Source organism: Rhinolophus sinicus, chromosome 14 (assembly GCF_057876585.1).
Source record: "Rhinolophus sinicus isolate RSI-liver-muscle chromosome 14, RSI-T2T, whole genome shotgun sequence".
Lineage (NCBI taxonomy): Eukaryota > Metazoa > Chordata > Mammalia > Chiroptera > Rhinolophidae > Rhinolophus > Rhinolophus sinicus.
In genome coordinates this window covers 45,430,235-45,449,752 of record NC_142514.1, presented here as the reverse complement: position 1 = coordinate 45,449,752, position 19,518 = coordinate 45,430,235, and the positions used below count along the sequence as shown (strand labels likewise).

Sequence of the window (19,518 nt, the reverse complement as noted above, 5' to 3'; positions counted from 1 at the left end):
GACACAATTAATCTGTCAGTGCCCCACTTTTCTTATCCATTAAATGCATCTAATAATAGTACCTGCTTCATAGAAATGTTATCAGGATTAAATGAGTTAATATATGTAAAGTGCTTATCATAGTGCCTGGCTCCCGTTACGTACTAGTACGTTTGGCATTGTCATCCTCTTCATCATTATTGGCACTTAGAACCAGCTCATTTAAATATAATGATTCTAAGACTCCAAGGATGTTAAGCGTTGGTCCACTTTAAAATTTCCTATCTTTGAAAACCTTGACTGTCTTGATTTCTTCCCCCACGTCTCTACTCCTTGCATTTCAATTTATGTGATCTGAATTAGCAGGAGGAAAAGCTTTTTTTCTATTAATGGAATGTTTTAATGAATATACACTCTGTGTGCGTGCACACATGTGCGTGTGTGTGTGTGTGTGTGTGTGTGTAATTTTAATAATTCACAGTAAGTCAATTTAGATTGTGGCCTATATTACAGAATTTCTTTTGCAATAGCATGTAATTATGAATTTCATTCTTTTTCAATTTATTTAATCTTAATTAAAGTAATTATAGGGGCATTTTAGGTACACTAAATATATTTCACTATTACAGTTACATGATTGCTTAAATATACGCCTGTGAACTGACTAGAAAATATAAGAACCGTGTGTTTATTTCCTTGGGAAAATATGTTTGCTGATTTGTGAGGCAATGGGAACTCAGTAGCTGTGGGGGAAAAAAAATCTCTTCCCTCACTAAAGTCACCAATCCATGATTAATAAGGACGAGAGAATGAATGGAATAGCAGTACAAACACATTTCGTCTTTCACTCTGAGTATAACCATAGCAACCTTTGGCCAACACCACTGGCCAAGTAACCGCTAATGGAATAAAATCTGGTGGCTCAGAACCCTTTCATGTTTTGTTAACAATCAGTGATTTTTCCACAGGAGATTTCCAATAAGATATTCTGTGTCAATTTAATATTTCAGAAAAGTAAATAATTTTAGTTCCCTAGGTGGCCACAGGTTATCTGACATCTGTGTATCTGTAACCAGTGTAATAATTGGATTTCTTTCATTCCTCTGCTCAGAATTAGTTTCTGCAAAAGTTTATATGCGTATTATATAAGTACACACATTTACCTTAGTCACATAATTACTGAGTAGATAGAGGCACAATATCCAATTCAAATTTTATCAAAATATAAATATGCATATGTGTATGTATATTAAATTCACACATGCATACATACATATATATCCATCCATCCATCTAGAGGAGATAATACATTGTGCAAAATTCTTTTATTAAACTTTAGTAAAATTAAAAATTATTACTGTTTGTTTTTATGTCCTCTTGAAAAGCTTCAGTGGTATTGTGGTATTGTCTTAGCAGAAACACTGTGAATTTATAAATTGTAAACATTTACTTTCTTATTGATGTAAAAGAAAACAATATCTCATATCATTATTCTTATAGGCTGGCATGTATGAAGCAGTTAATGAGGTTTATAAAGTCCTTATTCCTATTCATGAAGCTAATCGGGATGCAAAGAAACTATCCACGATTCATGGTAAACTTCAAGAAGCATTCAGCAAAATTGTTCATCAGGTAATGATTGCAATTTCTAGCTTCAGTATAAACAGAGAAAACTGTCTAAAAGCATTAGTGTTCCTTTGTACTGATGTCAAACTAGATCTCGTGAAATGGCCGTTTTAATCAGGTTACAAATGAACAGTGTCAAAATGATGGTTCAAGGCCAAAGCAAGACTCATTAACAAAAAATGAATTAACCTAAAGTAGATTATGATCGTCATAAACTTCCCACATAGCTTTTCTTTTCTTTTTTTCACTTTTTTTTGAATTATCACTAGTTGCCAGATTTTTTTAAATCGTGAGTTACTTTCTGTTACACAGTGTGAGTTATAATTGTGAATCTGATTTTTAAATGGATTTCTAATCCTTTGCTGCCAAGAGTTTTCATATTTAAATTTTTTATTAAATGATAGGAAAATTTTATAAACCTATAATAGTTTTTAGTGATTTCAACTGGGTTTAACTGTTTTTACTAAATGTTTCCATTCGCTCACCCTTTGATATATTTCTAATATGAAAATAATGTATAAAATGGTTGTCTGTTTATTCAATTATAATAGTGTGACTTTCATACTTGTTTATATAGTTCATGGAAACCACATATTATCACCCAAATTAAAATCAAAATACACTTGGTTTAAAAATGAAGTAGACCACTAGCAACTGATGTCCCTGAAAGTAAATCCCTGGCTCTGTTAAAATGCTCTGAAATATCCTGTTGAGCCTCCTCCTTCTCCACTTTTCTATTCCCTTTCCTGTGCTGCCCATGCTATTATCTGCTACTGCCATCATCTAAGAAAGAAGTGGAGTGTTGAATATCCACTTTTGTATTCAGTACTAGCCCTACTTTATTGTCTTGTCAGCTTGACCTCTTTCTTGCCATGGACTAAGCTGTTCTAGATGAACTGATATAATCTAAAAACTTTAACAGTCTTAAAATAGGGCTGCTATACTGTTAAGCCAGAATTTTATTGTCATCTACTAAAATACTGAAGTTGCAAAAGATTTACTGGATTCATGATCATAACAGGTGGGTCTTTCTAATAATCAGTTATACTGTCAAAGGAATCTCATCCCAGCTTCTAGAACTGTAAATTGCAAATTATACATGTCAGGTCTGGAACATCTAGAATTAGTGGATTCCAAGAAACTTGCATCCATCTGTATCAAAGGCATTTGAACAAAATTTGCAATTTCTATTTCAATTTATCCTGGTTAGTTCAGTGATGTACAGTTCAGTTTCTTTAGAGATCTAATTTAGACACACAAATGGAACAAGCAGTTGGGTCTCTTTCCCCAAAAATTTGTACTTTCACTTATAAAGTTTTTAAAAGGTGAAATTATAGCTACTAGGTTTTGAACAAGCAATTTATAAAAGTATCAGAGGTCTTAAGTGAAAGAATATGGTGTTTAAAAATATCCTGGTGTCTTCTATTCATGGAGAACAATTTATGGTATACGGTATACAGTGCCTTACACTACTGAACTCCCTTTGGCGTTTTTTTTTTTGTTGTTCTTTTTAAACAGTTTTTTTTTATGACTTCCCTTTTTTACTTTTTATTATACAGAGTACTGGCTGGGAGGTAGGTAATGTTTTAGTTAGTTAAAGACACTAATAGATTGATTTGATCAGATTTCTTATGCCAATGCTTTGCCCACATGTGCTAGCTGTGGGCATTCTGTTGCTGTCTGCTATCAACTGAATTCATTAACCAAAGAAATTTTGTTAAAATACTGTAAGCTACTTTTCAAAAATTATTATTAAGAGGTTGTAGGCAGTGCATGGAAATCCACGTGTTCCACTAATGAGATTCTTTGGTAAATGAGCCACTTTGTCATTACTTTAGTTTGTTTTTATCCTTTGAAGCATTTTCTTTCATCAACATTTACACAAAGATTTCTTTTTTTAACCATATTGTTTCACCTCATTTTACAGAGGTCGATTTATGTGTTATTGCTCAGAGGTGTAAATAGAAAATACTATATTTTGTCTGATCTAAGATGCCATCCCATTATTTTATATGCCTTTAAGAAAGAAAAAAGAAACTTGTGTATTAAACCACAACAGCTTATCAGTGGAAAGATGAATGCCAACTACAGAGATACTAAAATGTAGGCAAAAAAAATGTGCATCTTAGAATTGATGAAAGAATCTGTTGATTTGATCTTGAGTCACTTCACCTAGAGTATAAGCACTACTAAGGAGAGAAATTAAATTTACTTCTGTCATTTAAATTTGCGGGGGGAAGGATAAAGAGATTGAGAGAACTTGAAATTTAATTTGACCTCATTCTGACTGTTTGATAACTAGTGTTTAATGAAGACTATGTGTGCTTCCTTTTATGTAGTAAGTAGTTAGTTAGACTTGTAAAAATTACATATAAATAAAATCTTACCTGAAAAATGCCAGGAAGAAATTGATTGCCATTGTTTTTAAATTTTTCTATAAAGGAAAGAATTCTATAAAATGTGCCTTAATTTATTTTGATGAGGTAAAGCAAGGTATTAATAAATCAGATTTATTTAAAGCTAGGTGTATTTGTAAAGTTTGTCTGCTTTGCCTCTCACTTGGTAGTCAAGTTTATGTTGACTAAACAGCTTAGGCTTTCGTTGTTTTGTTTTGCATTGCAATCCTTATTGTGGGACCCAAATAGAAAACTTTAGGAACAAATGTTACTACTGCATTTTCTTCCATTTCTGAATTGGTTCCCACCTTTTGCTTTTGTGCTTTTACATGTACTTTAATTCTCCAGATTAAATGTGTATGACCTTATTAATATATAATATAGAATACCCCAATTAAGACATATATAAAGAGACTTGCCATGGTTATCTATGAGTTTAAAGTTCCTTGTGGATTTCCTAAGATGAAATGGAATTAGCTGAAAAGTAGGTATAAAAGAAGATACATTGAAACCTCTGAGCAGTTTATTACTAGTGGCTTGATGCTAAATCGACCCCTGAAAGGTATGATTTTCACTGGTTATGACATTAATATCATTCTGTCATCATGTTTATTGCATGGTAAAAGTCGCACAGGCTTTATTTTCTTGTTTATATTCTTGTCACTACCTTTCACTGGACCTTTAGCTGTATAGCTTCTAAAATTGTTGCACGCTTGTTTTTTGCCTTTTCCTTGTAAAACTTTAATGGATGCTTGCATTTTTAAAAATGTGTTTGCTACCATTTGCTGCTTATTTGTTTTGAAATTTCCCTAATTAAAATGCTTTCTGTTTTCTCTTCTCTCTTGACCCTGGTTGCTGACCCTACTCCCTACTTTTACTATTGTCTATTGTGGTAAGTTCCTATCTTGTGAATATTTTTCTTTTTGACTCAGAAAACTTCAGTAATTTCATTTTTTCTAGAAACTGTTTCCTAGCTAATTTCCTAGTATTCTCAAAGAACTCTCACAGTAAGCATAATTTATACATTAATAGAAAGAGTCTTTGAATTGATAACTCACTCTTTGACTTATAGGAAAAGCCTTCTGGGCATACATATTAGCAATGTGTTTCATTTTTCATTATGCTCCTTGATTTGTTATTTGAGTTGGCAAAGCTTTTTGGGGATGTATGTGTGGCTTTGTGTGTGTATGTAAAAGATAACTCTAAAACCCAATACTTAGCAATTTGGTAAAGTATTTACCATGTAAAATAACAAATCATGAACCCTTCGTGAATCATGGTGGCTGTTGATCTGCTATGCCAGTTTCAGTACCTTAATAGCTATTTAGTGTTCACCTTTATTTTCTCTTTTCCCAAGACCATTTTTTTAAATAATAGGAAATAAAGTGTGCATTAAGAACTTGGACTAAGGTGTCATATACTTTGGGGTTTAATTCCCAGCACTATCACAGTAAGGTCAACGCAATGTGACCTTGGCAAACTACTTTTCCTCAGCTCTAAAATAAGGGAAAAATTAATGGTACCTAGCTCAGAGTTGTGATAGGAATTGACATAATGCATGTAAACTGGATAGCCACTGTCTAGCAATATTAAGTACTCAAAAAATATTGGAGATTACTATTTTTATTGTTACTATATTTATTATCATCATTACTATTACTTGAAATCTTAACACAATTTGGTTAATAAAATCTAACAAGTGTTATGTTCTGAAATTGAGATCTATGACTAAATAAACTGATAAAAGCGTATGTGTTCTTCAAGAGGAATAGATCTAATAGAAGGGAAAGGAATTACCACTGTGTGAAATACTGGTATGCCTATATGGGAGTCAGGTAATTTGAAGGAAGCATAGTGGAAGACAGTCAGTTGGGTGAGGATAAAAGGAGTTATAGAAGTGATGTCACTCTGGAAATACATAATTTGCCCAACAGAATGTTTTTTATGAAGTAAAGATAAAAAGAACTAGAACAGGTTTAAGATATATTGTCATAAGAGATTTCAATCATTAGAGACATGAATAGATGAGTAGGTGGATTTCCTTGTCTGTGATATAGTTTCATCACCATAAGATTGTGGACTCAATACGTAGAACTGCTAAGGAAGAATAAGTTGAAGTGTGGGAATGATGGGAAGTTCAAAGAGCCCATACCAGTAAAGGAAGGCAATATTAGAAAAACATAGGCTAGATTATAGGAAGTAAATTAAAAAAAATTTTTTTCAAAGAAAAAACTGATATATCCTGTGGTCCAAAACTCTGAAGAGAAAATAAAGATCAAGTGATGTTTTTCCTGAAGATGAAGCTATGTGATTATGTTTTCATGAACCTGATATGATAGGCTCAGTGGTTTGATACTAAAGAATTCTAAGTTTGAAAATAAATTTACTCAGACTCTTAAAGTTTCCTTCCTCTGCTGCTCCCTCCCCAACTTTAGTACACACACATTCATTTTCAGTTCCAGTAACTCCACATAGTTACCTCTTTGATCTTATAGCCTCCATTTTCCCCCTTACTTTCTGCCGCCACACTGGCCACCTTCCTGTTCTCCAAACACACTAGGTAGGCTCCTGCCCTCAGACCTTTGCACTGGCTCTTTCCTCTGTCTGGAATGCACTTCCCTCAAAGAGTTTGGTAAGACCTATCCTGACCACTCTATCTCTTTTGTTCACTGATTTATCACAAATGTCTAGAACAGTTTGCTGACACATAGTAGGCACTCAAATATGTGAATGGATGAATATATAATTTCCCTTACATACATTCTGTTTCATGACTTTGTTTTCTTCCTTTCTTTTCCCTTTATCTTTCTGTGCTTCAATGTTCTTTCCTTTCCTCCACATCCACTGTTCATTCTTTGAATTATAGAACCCTGTCTGTGTGTCACCTCTTTTGTGACCTGGCTCCAACAGGAATAATATTTTTCAATACCACTTTTTAATTATAGCACGTAACCCTTTGTATTTGAATACATTTTTTACTCTCAAGAAGCTAGATCTTATTTTCCTGATGAATAGTGGCTAACACATTATAACCACTCAGTTTTTTTTACTAGAGGAAGCAAGTAAAAGAGTTTTAAATGGCTGCTCAGTAGTTCAATTTTAATCTGCATTAATAAAATTCAAGTTCAGATCTAAGAAGGCAGTGAACCCACTGGTTCCTTCACTGATCAGATCATTTCAGCAGTATTATGTCTATTTCTGAGACACCACACTTTAAAAGTGGCATTAAAAAACTAATAAAATGCAAACAGGGTATTAATTACTGTCATATGAAGATGACTGAGAAATGGAAAGTTTAGCTAAAGGAAACAGATCTGAATAGCTGTCTTCAAATATTTAAAAGACTACAATATTGAAGATTTGGAATAGTGTTTTAATTTGGAAACCTCTGAGAGGAGTACAGCCAGAATAACAATATTTTAATATTTGTGGTTTAAAAAAAGAGGAATGTATATGTGTATATGAATGACATTTTTGAAAAATAATAATCACAAATTGTTAATTTTCTCAAATATCTTGTATTTTCCATGCAGTTATCATTCCTTGATTATGTCAAAATTTGCTCTTGTTCCATTGCGTATTGATGGTTTTAATCAGAATTTTGGTTGAATATATTTAATCTATCTTGAAAGATTTCCTTTGCCATAATGATCACTTAATTTTCACATCTGTTAAATTTTCAAATAAAGTAGCTTGTGGAAAAACATTTTTAATTAGAGACCTCAAATTTAACTCCAAAGACATTAAAAAAAAACACCACACAACTTCTGAATAAAAATGTGGGGATATTTTTAGTCACTGTACTCTTTTATTATTATTATAAAACTGCTAAGTGAAGGATCAGAGTTTCCCATTTTGTTTAATAATCTGTGACATTTGTGACTTACATGCCCTTTCATCTTTTCAATAATAACCCAAAACTAAGTAGAAATACCTTTATATCTAAATTGAAAGAATTGCATTGAAAGAATTGCTTTCAACTATTTTATCCTTATTGAAGGAATTTGTTTTCACATGTACTGTGTCTGAGTGCCTTAGGGTACTTCATACTGGAAATGAATGTGTGGTTAATGTATGCAGTGGGTGGTTTGGGGACTAGAAAACCAACTCGTCTCAATGGGTTTTTTTAATCTTTCATTCTTATATTTTTTCCCTTTCTATTCCATTTTTAGTTACTCTTCCATATATAAATATTTTTATTGGCACAGGGATACTGATTGCAAATTTTGCTTTAGTGCTTCTGGATAGTCTTGACATTTACTAATTGTCTGCTCTATGCCAGGTGCTATATACACTTGCCTCCTAACTTTTATGATCTCATTTAATATATGTAAAGAGATTATGTAAAGCCTAATGCTAACTAAAAATGTTAATGTTGTTTTTAAATTTAACTTTGTTTAGTATGCTCTAATTTCAGGACAATTAAGGCACAGTTCATGTTATACCAACCATCTTTTCTTGCAATAAGGAAAATGAGTGAATTTATTTCAAAGGAAAACAAATATCCTGGACTTAAAACATAGACCAATGTGAAGTAATCACTTGGTACAAACCTTGAAAAACATATACCGCATATGATTTAGTCACTTGGTAAAAGCCCAATTACATAATGTTATTTTGTTAGAAATAATGAAAAAAGAAAGATTATTACTTTGTTTTTGCCTTCATTTGAGAAATAATGAAATATTTTAATTTTGAATTAAAACTTTTTGCAATGTTTTGGAAGTGTTATACTAAAATAATCTAAACATAATGTGAAAAACGAAATGAGTTTGTATTAAAGTTTCTTTACTTTCCTAAACCTAGGATGGTAAGCGGATGTTTGGCACCTATTTTCGTGTTGGTTTTTATGGAACCAAGTTCGGAGATTTGGATGAACAGGAATTTGTTTACAAGGAGCCTGCAATAACCAAACTTGCAGAGATATCTCACAGATTGGAGGTGAATGCTGTGGTGGTTCATAAAATGTCTTCAATTTGTAATGATGAATAGACTTTCAATCCAGGTTTAACCATTTAATAAGCCAGATCCTGCCAAATAAACTACTCATTTAGAGTGTAAGGATTTTTGATAAGTACAATAATACTCGTTCGACTCTTTCAAATCTTATATGGCAACAGTAAAATAATATTATTAACTTTTTTTGAGGCTCTATTTTCACACATATTTTAGAAACCACTATACCCTTCAGAATTACTCCATATTTGTAAAGAAATATATAGTATTACCACATTTTGTAGAAAAGGGCATAACGAATTGAGTAGCAACTAATAATGGAACTAGAACCCAAAAAAATTTCTGACCCAGAGCTTTATCTCTTTGGGTTAATTGAGTCCCAGTGAGATATCTTTAGAATTTAAAAGCCTGAAATCACACCTTCAAAACACTTCTTAGTATCCCTTAACCTTTAGTTTACTCTTCCACCTATAAATATTTTTACTGGCACAGGGATACTGATTAAATTTTTGCTTTAGTGCTTTTGGATAGTCTTAATTTTCACCATAAATGATTAATTTTCATATTTATGAATGAGGCTAACCAATCTTTCCTGCTAATGTTATCCTTTTCAACCTTTCTCTGTTCTTGTCACTCAAAATGTGGTTCAGGGACCAGAAATTGGCATCACCTGGGAAATTGTTTCAAAGGCAGAATCTCAGGCCCTATCCTAGAACTTCTGAATCAAAATCTGCATTTTAACAAGATCCCCAAGTGATTTGTAGTCACAGAAGAGCTTGAGAAGCGTTGCTCTAGGCTTTTTTTTTTTAATTCTCAGCTGATGTTATATTCTTACTGGTGACTTTCTTGGGCTCAACTTCCATAAATTGGCTTAAACGGTGACTTTTTGTTTTTCAAGAGGTTTGGTAAGTCTTGGAAAATATTGAGACAGGATTTCCCAAACTTATTTAAAAAATTATCTTTGGGGGAAGAGTAGGGTTTCTCCTTTGAGGATTCAGGTTTAATTTTTCCTTTTCAAACAGCTCCATTCATTGCCCGTGCTGCTACTCAGCGTCATATGAAACAGTCACTACATTCTTGACTCAGGCTTGCCTTTTCGAAATCTAAACATGTACAATACTTCAACAGGTCAATGCTTTTATTTGAAAATTCTGGAACATTACATAAAATTATTCATAAAAATTAATGCTTGTCCATTGGCCCATGTCTGCAAGAAATCAGGCCACATCAAACTCAATAAAAAATCCTATGCATCAAAGATCCTGAGTTTATTTTGTTTCTGCTATTTGTTCCCTTTTTGTTTTTCTTGAGGACCTCTTGTGGAATCCTGTATTTTTATTGAAGAAAATAGTTTTCTCCTATTTTATGTTATTTAAAGTGACTAGATGGGGATAATATCAAATAAATATGGACTGAAACCATGCCAATTTGTAGGCTAAATACAATTATTGTGAACCTAAATGATTATTACTTTGTAATTATTGACATGGTTGTGCAAGAACTTACTAAATGGCCTAATTTTGCTCAGGAGTCTCCCTCAGGGGCCTTCTCTGTTCTCTAATACTGTTACCTTCATGTAAAAGATTTATTTTTCTTTATTGTAGGGATTTTATGGAGAAAGATTTGGAGAGGATGTTGTTGAAGTAATCAAGGATTCTAATCCTGTAGACAAGTGTAAATTAGATCCTAACAAGGTATGGTTGATTAGACTGTAATGACACATAGACATATCTTTGAGGCTCTGTAATTTTGTTGGAGAAAGACTGAGTGATGATTTAACAGTGAGGAAATGAAGGACTTTTTCCTTTCCCAGGCATACATTCAGATTACCTACGTGGAGCCATACTTTGACACCTATGAGATGAAGGACAGAATCACATATTTTGACAAAAATTACAATCTTCGCCGTTTCATGTACTGTACACCCTTCACTTTAGATGGGCGTGCCCATGGAGAGCTTCATGAACAATTCAAACGGAAGACCATTCTGACTACTTCTCATGCTTTTCCTTATATTAAGACAAGGGTCAATGTCACTCACAAAGAGGAGGTAAGTTCACAAATGGGGAAACAGAATTAGTGAAACAAATACATTGGAGCCATGTGAGAATAGTGTGAGTGTAGCATTATGCACCACCCCGCACATGGTAATGTACTAGAACTTCATCCATTTTGAGTCATTAACTTTAGACTAATTTTCTAAGTCGCTAGCTCACGCTCAGCTTTTGGTTTAAAAGGTTGATTTTTATTTTTCATTTAGGCATCCAAAGTTTGGGATTTTATTGTTAGATAACAGTTTACAATTGGTGTCCACTTTTTTCATAACTGATTATATATAAAGCTCATTAACTAGTTTTTTATCTGTACACTGATCTAACAGATGTTATTTCACCCAGATCATCTTAACACCAATTGAAGTTGCTATTGAAGACATGCAGAAAAAGACACAGGAGTTGGCATTTGCAACACATCAGGATCCCGCAGATCCCAAAATGCTTCAGATGGTACTCCAGGGATCTGTAGGCACAACGGTGAATCAGGTTAGTGCTTTTTGCTAGTCCTGTTTGAAGTAGAAATGGAATGTGGAGTGCTTTTTTTACTATATTTTACAAAGATCACAAGTAAGTGCCAAATCAGGTGAAAAAGATGTCTTAGAACTGGTTGCAAAAGACACTGAAAGGATAAATGAAGGTAAACTGAAAAACAAAAATTTTTAATATAATCTTATTTTTTGATCACACCTCATATATGTACACAAGGTATTACTGTTGATTTGTCACATGCAGATTAGAAGCCATCCCTATTATCTCTTTGCTGATGATTAGGGAATATTCCAAGGTAAGGGGAAATCCAAACAGGCTTCAAGTAAGATTTCATGTAATATGTCTTATCCCATTTTTTAGGTTAAAGGAGCAAAGCCAAAAAAAATGCCCTACCAAAACTGAAGTAAACACTTTAAGACCTTATCCCCTAAAAATATACATGACTTGGAGGTCTTATTTCCAAAGAATAAATTTTCAAAAGACATCATCTTTAATTTACATTGTTAGGAATACAATTTGGAATACTGAGCAAATGTTTCAGGAAATCAAGTCTAACAATCAGTGGATTGACAATTGATTGCCAGTAGCCTGACAACTTTTATATCTGGGGTAAATTAAAGAATGTAAAAAATACAAGCAAAATGCATTCATGATTACAGTAATCAATCCTTGAGCTCCTACTCTTTTTTGAAAAATGAACGAATAGTTAATTGCAGTAGGCAAGAATATAGATTTGACATTAGGAAAAACTAAAAACATATTGCCAGAATCTGTCTCTGAAGAGTTTTAATATAGGCATAGACATGCATTAAGCTTAAATACAGCCATCTCAGTGCTAAGAAAAATCAGTTGGGTAAATTCTACCTCTGTGATTTTAGCAAAGACAAAACACACCTCTTATTTTATTTTCTTATTTTCCAGGGGCCTTTGGAAGTTGCCCAGGTTTTCCTATCTGAAATACCCAGTGACCCAAAACTCTTCAGACATCATAATAAACTGCGACTCTGCTTCAAAGATTTTACTAAAAGGTATTCAAGGCTTCCTACATAAAGATCTTCAAATTGAGAATGTCCAATAGCATAGTATAAGGGTCTTAAGGGACTATTGAAAGGAGAAAATATAGGAAAGTGGTTCACAATGAAAAATAGTCCATGTATTTTTCCATTTCCATTTACTTAGATCTTTTAAATGTTTTCTTAATATTTTCTTCAGAGCCCTTGTATAGCTTTTGATTTATTCCTTGGTATTTAATATTTTTGTTTTTGTTAATAGTATCTTAAAATTATATTTTGTTTACTGGTGTATAGAAATGCACTTGAATTTTATATATTTTACAACAATATTATTAAACTCACTTTTTTAATTCTAATAATTAATATGTATAATTTTTTTTTACAATGATGCTTAGGACCCCTGGTACTGTGTTGAATGGGGATAGTGATAAAAAGCATCACCTTCTTGTTCCTGATCCAAAAGGAAATGTTTTCTCCATTGAGTGTAATGTTTTCTTCAGGTTTTTTGTAGATATTTTTAATTACGTTAAAGAAGTTTGTAGTTATGCTATTCGTAGTTATGCTAAGAGTTTTTTCATCATGACAAATTTTAAAATTATATCAAATGGGGTGTATGTATATGTGTAATATTTGGTAAAAATAGTTTCCTGTTAAAAATACAGGAAATTTTGGGGGGAGTTTTGCAACTGTTTTCATGAGTGAGATTGAATTATAATTTTTTCTTATAGGCCCATTAGGTTTTGGTATCCCTACCTTGAAAAAAAGAGTTGGAAACTCTTCTCAGAAATAGTTTTTTTCACCTATACTCTGGAATAATTTTTTTTTAATACCTTGGAATAATTGTGTTATGTTAGGATTATCTGTCCTTAACAATGTTTGGTAGAATTTACATTTTGGTATATTCTTGGTGGATAGATTTGTGATTTCACTGATTCTATGTATTTGATGGTTTTAGGATTATTCATGTTTTTTCTTAAGTCTGTTTTGGTAAATAATATTAATCCCAAAAGTATACTTTCAGATTTACTTGCATTGAATTGTGCATAATATCCTCTGTACTTTTATAAACTTCTGCTGTATTTGACTTTAGGTCCCATTTTAAATTTCTAGTAGGGGATATTTGGCTTTCATTTAATCTTGCCAGCGCTTTAGTCTATTTTTTCAGCTTTTTTTTAAAAAAAACAAAAACAACCTTTTTCATATATTTATATAGAGCTATCATTCTTTTAAATTTTTTCCCTCCTTCATATGAGTACTTCAAGTTTATTCTGTTCTTTTTAAGTTGCTTAGCGTTTCAGTTTTAGCATTCTTTTCTAACATAAGCATTTAAGGCTATACATTCTCCTCTGAGCATCACTTGAGCTACATTCTGCAAGTAGTGATATATGTACTTTTTTTTTTAATATTTAGATCTTTTTATTTTTAAATTTATTTTTCATAATTGACATACATATGATCTAGTTTCAGGTGTACAACATAGTACTTAGACATTTATATAACTTACACAGTGACCATGCTGATGAGTATCCATCGGACACCATACATAGTTATTACGGTGTTGTTAACTATATTCCCTGTGCTGTACTTTACATCCCTGTAACTCTTTTTATAACTGGCAGTTTGTAATCCTTTTTTTTTTTTTTTTTAATTAGTTTCAGGTGCACAAGACAAAGTAATACTTAGACGTTTATCATTATATGCCTCACATTGTGTGAACCCCTCCCCCATCCACTTTCCCTCTGACATTGCACTAGCCATTACATTTCCACTGTCTCTATTTCTAATGCTATACTCCGCTTCTTGTAAGTACATACATATACATATATATACTATATATATACACACACACACACACACACACACATATACAACATACAAACGTGTAGTTGGCATTCATTATTGTTCAGCTTCAGCTTCAGGTGTACAGTGCAGTGATCAGGCATCTACACCATCCCTGAGGTGGTCTCCCTAATGAGACAAATGTCCATCGGATAACCTACATAATCTTTACAACGTACATTGTTTTTTAACATCCTTTTATTTATCAGAGTCCAGATATTTTTTCTTAAATATCTGAATAAATTGGATAAAGGATTATCAAGATCTATTCATTTAAGAAACATTTATTTGAACACAAGCAAACCACTGTACCAGTTGCCATCAGTGCCTCATAAATGAGTATGCTTGTGATTTTAGTTTAGTGGTGATATTTGAAAAAAATAGCTTCAGATTTAACATTGAAAGATACATAATTTTCAATTAAGTGAAAACGAAGTGAATGTTAGATTTTAAAGGAACTTAGTTGATCATCTGTTCTCTTCCCTAATCCTAATACAAGAGAAGATATTTAACATTCAACGGAGAAACTGAATGGCTTCGTCATATATATATCACTAAGCCCTCAAACTATTCCAGAAGAAATCTTTTGATAACACACTGGTTTTTTTCTAGGTGTGAGGATGCCTTAAGAAAAAATAAGAGCTTAATTGGGCCAGATCAAAAAGAGTATCAAAGGGAACTGGAGAGAAACTATCATCGCCTTAAAGAGGCCCTACAGCCTCTGATAAACAGAAAGATCCCTCAGTTATACAAGGCAGTATTACCTGTCACCTGCCACAGGTATGCTTATTTCTCTATTATTTTGGATATCTTCAGAAAAATGAAATCTGCTTGAATTATTTAATAGTGAATTAGTGTAACTTTTATTACATGGTTTCAGATATTGTGTCTCCTGAAACCTAACAAGTTCAACTAGTATAAGCCTTTTATCATCTATACATAAATCAGCCTACAGGATAAAAGTCAGTTCTTTCCATAATTCATGAATCATAAAGTTGTGTTAAGTATTCATACGAACCAGGACACAATACATAAGTCTGGCCTCCTAAAACTATTCCTTTTAAAATCCTGTCACAGATTCTGGTATTTTTGTGGGAGAATTCACTAGAATATATCAGGAGCCAGGCATTTATTTCCCTCAGCTTTGATAGTGAATAGTATATTCTTCTAGATTTGTACTAACATAGGTAACCCTATTAAGTATAAGGAAAACTTCAACATTCATCTCCACTTTCTAAGTGTGACAAGGAAAATTAGAAATGGAAATAACTTGGAATTTCCGACAACTGGTCCTACCTAGTTCTACTTGAGCAGGTAATTTAATCTAATTTTCAGGTTTTTCCTTGGTAAAATTTCTTACCTTGAAGAGGTTGTGAAAGTTGAATAGCATGTAAAATTCCAAGGACAGTGCCGAACATTTTACTTTTTAGTACCTGAATTCTGGACAGAGCATTACTGCTAAAAGTCAACTGCTTTTTCTGTGTTTTGAAATCCAAATGTATGTACAACTATTGAATTATTGTGGCACCAATATTTTACCACCCTTTTCTATTGAACTGGTAACAGTAAAGCCATTAATTGTACTTAACCTGATTTATATTTGGAAGGCCTTTGAAGCTGCTTATATGAAAACACTGTAGAGGCATGGTATAATATACTACAAAAGAAATTTAAACTGGTATTTGAGTATCTGGGAATTAGTCCTTGTTCTTCAGTGATCTAATATTTTTGTACTTCGACCTCTGAAAAAAATGATCCACACTTTCATCCAAAAAATATCTACTAAGTGCCTGCTATGTGTCATGTCCTCTACAGGGAGCATGTAGCTTATCTGAACCTATTCCACAATATACAGAAACAGAGACCAGAGGGCCTGTTTTTGAACTTTTCTCTGACAAAATATTTTGCTTCCATCCTGTACTGATGTGAGACACCCTAGATGGTTTCCTCTTAAAATTCCCAATGGGAAGCAACACTTTTGGCTTCCCCTTCAATCTTTTTGGAATTTCTGCCTTCTTGCTGCCTGGAACCCCACCTCCACCAGTCTTATTCTCTGCAGTCAAAGGTGCTGGAAAGAGATTGCTGGGTCCCTGACGTAATCAGGCAGTTTCCTATGCCAGTCTCTCTTCAAATCTCTCCAACTCCTTTCAGTGGAAAGACTATATTCTTCCTGTTTGATGGTAACTTTCCCTTACACTATTAGCCAGAGTTTTGCCTTCCTGTATGATCTGATTATGTTCAGTCCTCCAAGCTTACATTCTTAATATTTGCAGGTCGTTTTTAAGAATTTAGAAAAGCTCTTCTTAACAGTGTCTAGCTTTTAATAGTGCTACTTTCCCTGGAACCAAAAAAAACAAACTTTGAGATTCAAAGCTGAACATGACTTCTTTGTACCTGCCCTCTCCTTTCTTAGAGATTGTAAACCTCAGAATTTAACCTTAATAGCAGGAAGGATAAGTGAAAGAAATTAACTTAAGGATAAAGGAAAAGACATTAAGAGGTATTGAAGAATATTATTCTCTTCACTCTTAACATATTCTGAACTTAGAAAATAAAAATTCCTTAAAATTTGCATTTTTTATTTTGCTGATTTACAAAATCTGGAATATTATTTTGCAGTAGGCTTATAAGGTATTAAGACAGTGGTTCTGAAAATGTGATCTGGAACCCATGAGGTGGGGGGTCCGAGACCTTCACGGGTTCCTGAGTCAAAGCTAATTTTATATTAATACCAAATATTATTTGCCTTTTCCACTGTCACTCTTACAAGAGTACAATAGTTTTCCAGAGACTACATGCAATGTGATATTGTAAGACTAAATGCAGAAGCAGATAGGAGAATCTAGGTCTTCTATTAAGCCAGATAATAAATATGTAAGAGTGCCACTCATCTAAAATTTCTTTCAAGTTTTTAATAAACAATTCTATTTATAGTAATATGTAATGGGTTATTTTGTAAAATAATTTAAAATTTTGTTTTAATTTATAATATGGTAAATATCAGTATATAACCCACATAAACAAAAGCTTCCTGGGGCCCTCAATTTTTAAGTATAAAAAAGACCTAAAACCCACGTTTGAGAACCACTGATTTGAGACATAGAATATTTTAAAGAAACACCTTCCTTTTGCCTTTTATTATAATAATCACAAAAAAATATTTTCCTTGTTTTATAATATCTAATGTACCTATTAGACCAATGAATAAAAATGATCAATGGACTTGGCAAAGTGGTTAGTGTAACACACTTACACTTTTAATCTATAGAAAAGCCAGAAATACAAGGCAGAGTAACTTAAAAGTTAATAAGAAGTCAGGTGGCAAAAAGCTTTAAAGTTATTTTTTGATAGCAAACTTTTGAGATAACTCTGGCAGAAAAAATGTAAAACATATTTTAAAGAAATTCTGTAAAAACTGTTTACTTATAATTATATCCTTTTTCTTCCCAGAGATTCCTTCAGTCGAATGAGCCTGCGCAAAATGGATCTCTAAAATAAATACTTGTTTTATTCTTTTGAAAAGAGCTATGTATTCAACATTGAGTGTGAAAAGTTAAGATCTATTGAAAAATAAGACTTGGGACTTAATTCTGGAAATTATAGCACTAATTTACTCATTGAAGAATGCAGTGGCCAAAACTGTAGATTGTTCGAAGTTTGAGACTCATGGCTATGGCTTCTAATGTTCTGGTAATATGCTGTTATCTTTTTTGAAGACATTTCAGTGACTCAAAAGGTACACTATACGTTTACCATTATTTATACCATAGCTAATGTTAAATTTATTTACTTTAAGTTTGTACTTTTTAATTTATATTACCATTTATAGATTCATTTTGGAACCATTTTAAATGTAGTAATGCTTATTTTAAAGGTACCATTAAATATGTGAACGTTTACACTAATTTTACTGAGTGGGACTTTAAAAAATTTCTTTATTGACAAAGGCAGAGAGTAAGTTAAAGCTGATCAAGAACTAGTTCCAAAACTAGCAAAAAGGAAAGTAAAAAAATTGACAGTCACTTTATGACCCCAAAGTCTCAAATTAAATAAACAAATTAATGGGTGTAGATATTGATAGCTGGTTCATGAAACCTTTAAACTGGTTTCTAAGCTATTGGGTAGGTGCAAAAGTAATTGCAGTTTTTGCAATTTAATCTTTTAAACCACAATTACTTTTGCACCAACATAGTATTTTCCATTTAGATCCCCCCAAAAGGGACTTAGACTAAATTGCAGAAATAACTTTCCCTAATAAAATTTTCATCTGTAAATTACATACAGGGATAGCTAATACCAGTGACAGTAGCTTGATCTTTGACTCTCAACCTTATTACTCTAATGATATTGGTAAGAACTTACTGACTCAGCAACTAAAATGATTCTTGAATTTCAAATTAAACAAGCCAGTCATGCTTTTAGTGTTCTAAACTGTTATTAGAAATCTGCTTTAAAGCTATCTTACATCACCATGAAAATAACATTAACAGCTGCTCTTTGATTTTAATCTACCCGTTGAATGAGAAGTTGTATTTTTTAAACTTGTATAGATTTTACAAATTACATGTAATAAGTAAAATTAGCTGTTTTAATTAAAATTAAGAATTTAAAATAACTTTATAAGAAACTAATGCAAACATTTTTTGACAATTATTTGGCAAGTTTTTCCAAGAAAGCGCATTAATGATTTCTGGATTTTTTTGAATGTTTTTTCTTTGTGTGGTATTGTATCTTATAGAAAGTCATCATTTATAGTCTCTCCCTTTTACTGATCAGTTACATGAATCACGTAGAACTGATCAAATTTAATACAGTGCCTTCATTCTGTAGTTGATGTTGAAAACATGATCTCAAAAACATCTGATTCTCCTGAGTGCAAAGGTGATGGCTGATATCTACGTTCTCCGGCCAACCTTTATATCGGGCAATATCATCTCAAATTCCTCTTATCTACATCAATTCAAAGACTGAATCACAAAAAGGTTTTTCAGAGGTGTCTATAATGTTGGACCACAGGGGTTAACTCAGGAGTATAACCTCAAAAATATATTTGGGGACAGAGGATCCAGACGAACAATAAGGAAAGAAAGTTAAGAATGGAAACTCATTAAAACAAAAGGTAACATACTCTCTTCTTTAGGGTGGGGGTGGAGGTAGACATAAGGG

At 32.6% G+C, this 19,518-nt stretch overlaps 1 protein-coding gene across 11 annotated transcripts in view; it reads left to right on the top strand.

The window, feature by feature from the left end:
• DOCK7 (dedicator of cytokinesis 7) overlaps window positions 1–18,251 on the top strand; it is a 188,340-nt gene extending 170,089 nt beyond the window's left edge. For 6 of the 11 annotated variants that reach the window (XM_019731259.3, XM_074334829.2, XM_074334830.2 and 3 more), the window contains 9 exons: window positions 1,480–1,611; window positions 3,165–3,179; window positions 8,817–8,942; window positions 10,562–10,651; window positions 10,771–11,007; window positions 11,354–11,497; window positions 12,422–12,528; window positions 14,965–15,132; window positions 17,803–17,876. In XM_019731259.3, coding sequence (XP_019586818.3) covers window positions 1,480–1,611; window positions 3,165–3,179; window positions 8,817–8,942; window positions 10,562–10,651; window positions 10,771–11,007; window positions 11,354–11,497; window positions 12,422–12,528; window positions 14,965–15,132; window positions 17,803–17,845 — 1,062 coding nt within the window. In that variant the 3' untranslated portion in view covers window positions 17,846–17,876. Of the gene's footprint in view, window positions 1–1,479; window positions 1,612–3,164; window positions 3,180–8,807; window positions 8,943–10,561; window positions 10,652–10,770; window positions 11,008–11,353; window positions 11,498–12,421; window positions 12,529–14,964; window positions 15,133–17,802 lie in introns of all 11 variants that reach the window. The other 5 variants (XM_019731324.3, XM_074334828.2, XM_074334825.2 and 2 more) reach the window with 2 other exon arrangements.
• Window positions 18,252–19,518: the final 1,267 nt, after the last annotated feature.